General features: G+C 55.6%; 2 protein-coding genes across 2 annotated transcripts; both read left to right on the top strand.

Annotated features, from left to right (window-relative positions):
- The first annotated feature begins 842 nt into the window (after window positions 1–842).
- On the top strand, window positions 843–3,905 carry MYL6B (myosin light chain 6B). Its single transcript, XM_004379938.2, has 7 exons — window positions 843–1,147; window positions 1,870–1,897; window positions 2,119–2,262; window positions 2,494–2,667; window positions 3,173–3,250; window positions 3,411–3,475; window positions 3,586–3,905. Exons 1-6 carry the CDS (start codon window positions 953–955, stop codon window positions 3,437–3,439), a joined length of 648 nt encoding a protein of 215 aa, XP_004379995.1. The 5' UTR covers window positions 843–952; the 3' UTR covers window positions 3,440–3,475; window positions 3,586–3,905.
- Window positions 3,906–3,915: 10 nt separating this feature from the next.
- MYL6 (myosin light chain 6) lies at window positions 3,916–7,171 on the top strand. Its single transcript, XM_004379937.2, has 6 exons — window positions 3,916–4,055; window positions 4,306–4,333; window positions 5,187–5,330; window positions 5,581–5,754; window positions 5,845–5,922; window positions 6,986–7,171. The coding sequence occupies exons 1-6, from the start codon at window positions 4,053–4,055 to the stop codon at window positions 7,012–7,014; spliced, it is 456 nt and encodes a 151-aa protein (XP_004379994.1). The 5' UTR covers window positions 3,916–4,052; the 3' UTR covers window positions 7,015–7,171.
- The last annotated feature ends 1,255 nt before the right edge of the window (window positions 7,172–8,426 follow it).

Below are 8,426 nucleotides of genomic sequence, written 5' to 3'. Positions count from 1 at the left end.
CCCCTAATGCCCTCCCCGCCTCCGACCCTTTCCTAGGGCCCCCAGCACGGCTTGTGACCTGGTGCTCGAGTCAGGGCTTTTATTACCCCCCTGTCTGGGGGTGAGTACTCATGGACCCCATAGGATTTCTGATTAGAGAATTTAGGCTGTCTGCCTCCCCCCCGCCCCCAGGTGCCACCCAAGGTCCCTGCAGTTTCGGTAAGCAGCCCCTCCTTTGTCTGATTTGAATGATCATGGGCTTGAGGATGGGTGGTGGGTGTTAAACCTGACCTTTGTCCCCACCCCTAAAACAACACTGGGCACAGGAGACAATGAGGGAGGGGTGCCCCACTCCCCTTCCTGTCGCAATTCTTCTATATTGTGCACAGACCCGTTCTGGGCGGGGCAGCGGGCCAGGAACTACAGGTGCTGGGGATTAGGCTGTGGGGTCAGCTACCCTTGCTCCTCACCCATGGTGAGAGGAGGTGGAAGGGTTGCCTGTTTTTCACCTTTCGCTGCCCCTAGACCGCACTTTGATAAGGCCCCCCTTCCTGCCTCAGCCTTCAAGAGTCTAAAGCTGCTAGAAAACAGGACTACCCTGAGGCAGGGGGCTGAAATGCCGGCTCCCCTTCTCTCTCACTGGCACTGGCAAGCATCCTGTCCTCACCCCAGAGGTTAACTCCCCCATCATGGGCAGTCTCTAGCTTCATCTCCCTGCCCCCAGGGGGAACATTGGTCCAGCCAGCATTTGGAAAGGAGTGGGCAGAGGGGGAAGACCTTGGGGCAGGAGGAGTCCTGAACCACAGGAGGCCAGGGGAGTGAGGGCAGACAGGCGTCTCTCCTCTACCTCATCCTCCACACTGCCAACTGGCTCCCTGCCCCTGCCCCCGCCCCTTGACATCCCAGTCTCCCTGGCTATTTAAACAGAGATGGGTGCCCCCATCGGCACACTGTCCTTTGACTACTGGACATCATGCCTCCCAAGAAGGATGTTCCCATGAAGAAACCAGCGGGGCCCTCTCCTTCAAAGCCTGCTGCCAAGCCAGCAGCAGCAGCCCAGCCAGCAGCAGCGGACCCTCCGGCCAAGGCCAAGGATGAGCCAGTTGCCACCGCCACTGTGGTCCCTGAAAAACCCGAGGAGCCCCCGATCGATCTCTCCAAAGTGGTGGTGAGTCCCCAGAAAGTGAGGGTAGAATTTGAACAGGGTGGTACAAGGGTGGGCTACAGCCTAGGGGATTAGAGGGTGTCTAGAAGGTAGAGAATTGATGAGCACTGGGATGAGATTGGGAGTTCCCCATCTGGAAGCATCCAGGCTTATGACTGCTATTGTCTGTGCTGTTTTTCTGTCTAACATAAAACATGTGTGTGTATACACACACACACACACACACACACACACACTGACTCTCCTGCTGGAGTCAGGAACTGTGAGATGGGGAACATCTGGGTCTGAGGATGGTTTTTTCAAGGTGAAGGGAAGGAGATGCTGCCTGCCCCTGGCTGGCTGTTCAACTCAAAAGGCACAGCTCAACCCCAGGAGGGGAGGCTGAAGAGGACAGGCTTGTTAGACAATCACAGCTGGGGGCCAGGGGTAAATTTAGCCTTTGTTCAGCCCCCAGTTATGTGAAGGATGCAGGGCTCAGGGCAGTGGAGGGAGGGGAACAGGTGGCATGGGATTAACCCTGCTCCCAGGAAACCCTCCCCCCTATAATTCCCCCTCTTGGGATTCTCCCAAGGCCCAGAACTGGGAATGGGACTGAGGTGGCTGGGCTCCCGGACTGGTCCCTTCGGGCCCCTCCTTAGAAGTGGCTGCCAGTTGGTTGGGAGGAGTGCTGGAGAGGGATTTAATAACCTCTGTCATCCCTTCTCACCTGCTCTTTTCTTCCACAGATCGAGTTTAACAAGGACCAGCTGGAGGGTGAGGAGAAGCTGGTCCCCTAAGCCCACTATCCAATCCCAAGACCCCGTTCAGATCCTCTTTCTATTCCCCCAACTCCATTCCCAACCTTGAAGCCTCCCACGCTAGTCTTCTTTGCGTCCCTTGTTCTGCCCAGTGCTAGCCCATAGTTGCTGAACCTCCCTTCTGCCTGGGGATGATGGGAACCCCTGGTCAACACTGACTCTTCCCTATAATCTCAGAGTTCAAGGAGGCCTTCGAGCTGTATGACCGAGTAGGTGATGGCAAGATCCTGTACAGCCAGTGTGGGGATGTGATGAGGGCCCTGGGCCAGAACCCCACCAACGCCGAGGTGCTCAAGGTCCTGGGGAACCCCAAAAGTGATGGTGAGGGAACTCGTGGAACAATGTGGGCTTTCAGTTTGATGGTGGGACTCAGGAATGTTGGTAAGATGCAAAGGATGCTTGCGTGGGTCTCAGGACTACAAAAAATGTCAAACAGGGGCAGAAAAACATCCTGGAATATTGAACAGAATGGAAACCTTTGTGGTGGGGATAGGAGCCTGGGTCCTGGATGACACCACAGTGACCTTTCCCTCACCTCTTTCTAACCTCCAGAGCTGAAGTCTCGGCGTGTAGACTTCGAGACTTTCCTGCCCATGCTCCAGGCAGTGGCCAAGATCCCGAACCGAGGCACATACCAGGACTACTTGGAGGGGCTTCGGGTGTTTGACAAGGAGGCGAATGGCAAAGTCATGGGAGCAGAGCTCAGACACGCCCTCACCACCCTGGGTGAGGCAGGGGCCAGAATTCCTGTGGGGTAGAGAGGAAGAAGGTTGGCCAGGTGGGCAGAGCCAGGGAGGGGGTTACTGTCCTTCAGGTCATGTGCAGAAGACTAGAAGGTCAGAGCAGAATCTGAAGGACTTCCTCCTACAGAGGCTAAAGTGAGAGGGGACACAAAGGGCAGAGGAAGGGATGAGAAGGTCGACCTGAGTTGCCATTTTGGAAGAGATGCTTGTGCTCTGTGGTCTGGTACAAGTCTCTTAACTCTCTGGAATTCAGTTTCCCCATTTGTCAAAGCTTTCACCAACACCAAGGCACTTCGTTAATGAGGTGAAACGGAAAGCAAGACGCAGTAACACACGCGAGGCATTACCCTCACAAGGGGAGGATTCCCTTTGAAGACGATTGCTTTGACCAAGTCTCGGGGTTGAAGAAGAGGAGGTACCACCTAGAAGAGTCAGGCCTGGGTTGGTGAGAGGGAAGGCGGGGCTAAGACGCTGTGTCTGGGGTTCAGGAGAGAAGATGACTGAGGAGGAGGTGGAGTCTGTTCTGGCAGGACATGAGGACGTCAATGGCTGCATCAACTATGAGGGTGAGGCTCACAGGCGCAGGAGAAGGGACAGGGAGGAGGGAAGCGGGCCTTTCACCATGTATGTGGTGGTGGTGGGGTACCCTGGGACCTGGATTGTCTAAGGTCAGGTGGAGTATCTAAGGGCCTGTTCTGAAGCCCCTCTTGCCCCCTCTCTCTGCAGCCTTCCTGAAGCACATCCTAAGCGTCTGAGCTCTACGGGTAGGGGGGAACCCCCACCCTTGAGAGGCAAGTCTCCTTCCGTTTCGTCAGCCACAGCCTAACAGCAGGGGAGTGCGTTTTCCTGCCCTGCTTCTGCGCGAGCGCCAGGGCCTGGCAACTTTCATCTTTTTCCACAGATCCCATGGGGCCGGACACTGCCGCCCACTCCCCGCCCCAACCCCTGCAAGCGGAAGCACGTTCCGGCCACTAGGAGGCCACCATTATTTCAAAATAAAGAGACGGTTCCTCCCTCGGCCGGACTGTTGTTTTCTTTAGAGGTGGGGGAGGGAGGGAAGGGAGGGCTTTCTCTCTTCTCCCCAAATCGGATTCCCTCTGCTTTTTCGCCGCTCGGAAGTGCAGATCCGTTGCGACGCAACCCAGTCCTGCGGTTCCTGAGTCCCAGGTAGGGCGACTCTGGAGAAAGGTTCAGCCGCGGCTCCGCCCACCTCATTGCTAATGTAGCAATATCCTCTGCATAAACGCAGGCCAGGTTCCTATTGGCTGGATCCTCTGAGGGTGACGTCAGGGGCGTACTAAGGCCAGGGTTGGGCCTGGAGTCGGAGCCATTACTGCAGAAAAAGGTCCCGAAACCTGAGCAGTCAAGATGGTGGGGCCTGGGGCCTGGGAGAATGAGCGGGATTTGGGGCAAGAGGCGGGAAGCCCGGGTAGGGGGCGCGGGGATGGCCTGAAGTAGGGTGCAAAGGGAACCTGCGGGCCTGGACGGTAGGAGGGGGGTTGGAAAGTCTAGGGTCCTGCGAGGAAGAGCGTCCTTAGCATGGAACAGGAGTTTGTGGTTGTGGGATAGAAGCTGGGGAACTGGAGTTCAGATGCTGACCGCTCCCCTCTTCTCTGAGCAGTGTGACTTCACCGAGGACCAGACCGCAGGTAAGTAATCTCTGGCCCCTACTGAGGTCACCTTTCAGGAGAGGGACACCCCTCTAGCACCTGCCCGCTACCCCAACATGTCACCTCTTCAGCACCCCCCAGGACAGTACTCCTGGCTCCTCTTCTCGATCCTCCATTTTCTTTTTCTTTCTTTCTCCCTCCCTCCCCTTCCACTCTAGATCTGAGCCCCAAGCACTGGGTGAGTTTTAGGTGGTGTGGGTATGTGAACTGCTTGGTCACATATTGCCTGCTTGTGTGGGGTCTGGTGTGTTTTGAGCTGCCTGCGCTCCTCTGTCCTTTAATCGGCTACCTCTGCCTCTTCTCTCCTCCTGTGATAACTGCCCCTGTGCCCGAGCTGGGAATTGTGATGATGGTGAAGAGCAGTGTGATCTGATATTTTGTGGAGATGGGCGGGGGGGAGGGGGGAGTTGCTAAGGGTACGACTTTGTCTACCCTTTCTGTACGGGAAGGGCGGGAAGTGGCAGGCTGGAATGACCCCCGTCCCGGGCGGCTGCTTCCACTTCCTTATAAGGACAGGACCCAGCCGGGGCGGTGGCACATTCCTGCCCTGAGCGGTGTAGTGGTGAGGAGGCTGGGCAGGCGTGCCGCTGGCAGAGCGATGTGTAAGTGAATGCTACTACCACTGCCAGCGGGGAGGAAGGCTCTATCTTTATGTGGGACACCTTAGTTGGGGGAAAGGGAAACTGGATCCCTCTTTACAGATGTGGGTGTACAGTGGTACAGATATCTGGTTTCTCATGGAGATCTCAGTTGAATGGGTACAGTGTAACTTGGAGGTAGGGTTTGAGTTAACCCTTTCATCCCCAGTGCTGACATTCATCTGAATCCTCAGAGTTTAAGGAGGCCTTCCAGCTGTTTGACCGAACGGGTGATGGCAAGATCCTGTACAGCCAGTGTGGGGACGTGATGAGGGCCCTGGGCCAGAACCCCACCAACGCAGAGGTGCTCAAGGTCCTGGGGAACCCCAAGAGTGATGGTGAGCATCCTTTAGAACGACTCCTCAGTGTGGTAGCGGGCCCACAGTTGTTTAGCTAAGAGCTCCCCTTTATCTTCATAGGCCTCCGAACTCAAGCAAGCCTTGTCTCAGTTAGCAGACCTCATGGATTTCCTCTGCTTTGAGGGGGGAGCTGTCTGTTCAGTTGTGACCCCTGTAATCCCCTCAGTCCTGAGAGCTCATGTGACTTCCCTAGCCTGACACTCTGCCCCTTCCACCTCCTTTATGGCAGAGATGAACGTGAAGGTGCTGGACTTTGAGCACTTCCTGCCCATGCTGCAGACTGTGGCCAAGAACAAGGACCAGGGGACCTATGAAGACTATGTCGAAGGCCTTCGGGTGTTTGACAAGGAAGGGAACGGCACCGTCATGGGTGCTGAAATCCGGCATGTCCTTGTCACACTGGGTAAGGCTCTGTGCCCTTGCTACTTGAGCTGAGGTGCCATCCTGATACACCCGTCACCCAATTCCAAAACTGCTTGCTTTCCCTCTGCAGGTGAGAAGATGACAGAGGAAGAAGTAGAGATGCTGGTTGCAGGGCATGAGGACAGCAATGGTTGTATCAACTATGAAGGTGAGGGGCCAGGTGGGGCTCTCATGGAAGAAGCCGCTGTGTGGGACAGGTCAAGGACAAGCATTTGGGGCTTTCCCTATCTCTGGACTTGGGCTCCAAAAGGAGCCAGGCGGCAAGGGGCAGGGCCCAGCCCAGCCCAGGCCAGGAGTGGGAGGTCAGAGTATGACAGGAAAGGGGTAATGTGGTGTGAAGGGTGGGGAAGGAATGGGAAGTAAAATAAATGGAATGTCTAATTCCCCACCGCCTGACCCGTTCACCCCATGTCCGTGTCTTGTCTTCACCATTAATGTCTCTTCCTTTCTGCAGCATTTGTGAGGCATATCCTGTCGGGGTGACGGGCCCGTGGGGCGGGTACGGCTCCTCCCAGCCTCTCCTTCTCTAGTTGACCTTCCCCAGTGTTTCTTCTTCCCAACCTTCGCTCTCTAGCCCCCTGCCCTTATCCTACACTACTATCTGACCTCCTCCTCGCATGCTTCTGCATGGAGCTGACTGGGGAAGGGAGGGGTTCCTCAAAGAGGAAGACAGCTGGGGGTATGGTACCTCCTCTCCTAGAATGGGGGGCATCTACTCTGGGCTCTTAAGTTTTGCTTTTAGGACTCTGGGTGCTGGTGTCTGGGAACTCTCACCAGCCTATACATACCAGTCTTGCTTTAGGGTGGCCCTTTGGCCCCAGAGCATGGGTGGTTGGCATAGGAGGATGGGTTGCCTGCCCACCCTTTCTGCTGCTATAGCTGAATAGTCCTTTCCCCTTCCCTCTGCTGGGCAGCTTGGATGTACCCTAACCCAAAATTCTGTCTTTTCCTTGCGCCAGTGGCTGACAGTAGCTGTAGGTGTAGTTGAGAACTTCTCTGCCTCTGCTGTGTTCTTGCTGCTCAGGGTGGGTGGGGGACTAACAGCTGCTGGGAGGGGAGCTAGGGGCAGAGAGAACTGGTCAGACTCAAGGTTGGTTGCTGCAGGCACGCTGCCTCTTAAGCTACCTTCGTGGTCTTGTAGTCTCCTGGCTCCTGGCGTGCCCCTCCCCTCAGCCCTGCCTCCTGGCTCACCGCACCTTTCCTCTTCACAGAGCTCGTCCGTATGGTGCTGAACGGCTGAGGGCAGCCCTTCCCATGTCCCAAGAGTCCCGTGCCTTTCCCTGTGTGACACTGTATCTAGCCCTGAAGGCTTCCTCAGGCTGCCCACACCATTCCCGTCTTGTCTCTCTTGGATAATCTGCCAGCAGCATTCACCAAATAAACTTGTTCTCTGCCCAGATTTGGTCCTGCTTTCCTTCCTGAGCAGGATGAAGGGGAAGAATGTGACAATGACTTCTGCCCTGAGTCAGAGTGTAGGGTCATGAACCAGGGGATGGGGAAGGCTGGGGAAGGGCCTGTAGGAGCCATCTTGGCCTCATTTAAGAAATACTGGCCCCATTCATTTATATGCTACAAAGGCTACCCTCTGGGGGGTCAGGAAAGCCATAAATCCCTGTAGGACCAAAGCTGGCCATCCTTGTTCCATCCCATATCAGGTCGGGTCTTCTGGCACTCCACTTCCTTAAACCTAGTCCCCACCCTCCCAAGCACTGATGGCCTTTTGTGGAGAAATCTGGGGAGGGTTTATTGGAGCTAAAGCCAGGCCATATTAGCAGTGCCTGGGCCTGTCACCTCAGGAGGGCTGGGGGCCAATAACAACAGGAGTAGGTAAGATGCCTGCCTCCGCCTCTCCTAATAAGGGAAGGAATGAAGCTGCTACTTCTGAAAGGATAAAGACAGAATCTCCAAGTTGTGGGGCTATCCTCCCAGGTCTTAAACAGCTGTTTTTAGGGCAGGTGAGCGCCTCTGCCCAGCTCCTGCCCCAGTGCACAGTACTCACAGCTGTGATGCCTTTGGCCTTGTGTGGTTAGAGGCCCAGCGTCTCTAGGCCCTGTGGCTTGCTGAGTGCCTCTGCCCAGAACAGTGCCCCTGTGAAGGGCTCAAGGAATGCTGCCCCCAGCCCAGCCCCTCTGCTTGATGGCCACAGCTCACAGAACACAGACGGCATCCACAAGATGAAACTGAAAGCAAATTAATTTATAAAAAAAAAGAGAAAGAAAATTTACAGAAAACTTTGAACAGAAGAAAGGTGCCAAGACGCAGAAGAGGAACACCAGGACGTGAGGGACAAGGGGGCCGGTGGGCGGGGCTGGGAAGAACTGGGGTGTAGGGCCTGGAACCACATCTGCCTTCACATCAAGGATGAAGAGGGGGAGAGCTGGGACGGGGGCGGGGGAAGGGTTGCACCACGAGCTGGGGATGTGACTGGTGCTACCCCAGGCTGGGCGTCCCCTTCCCCTGCTGCTCCAAATCCCTGTGTCCTCATCCAGGGAACCCCCCAGCTACCAGTCAAGTTTCTGATGGTCTTGGTGGGAGAAGGAAGATGTTGGGTCGGGTGGCATACTAAGTCAGAAGAAGGAGGTGCTTAAGTGCTTTTTGAAAATTTCAGGATTTAAAAACTTGCCATCCCCTCGTAGCTTCCCTCTTCATGCC

Source organism: Trichechus manatus, unplaced genomic scaffold (genome assembly GCF_000243295.1).
Source record: "Trichechus manatus latirostris isolate Lorelei unplaced genomic scaffold, TriManLat1.0 scaffold00069, whole genome shotgun sequence".
Classification (NCBI taxonomy): Eukaryota; Metazoa; Chordata; class Mammalia; order Sirenia; family Trichechidae; genus Trichechus; species Trichechus manatus.
Note: the sequence above shows the minus strand (reverse complement) of the source record. Positions and strands in the feature narration are given on the sequence as shown.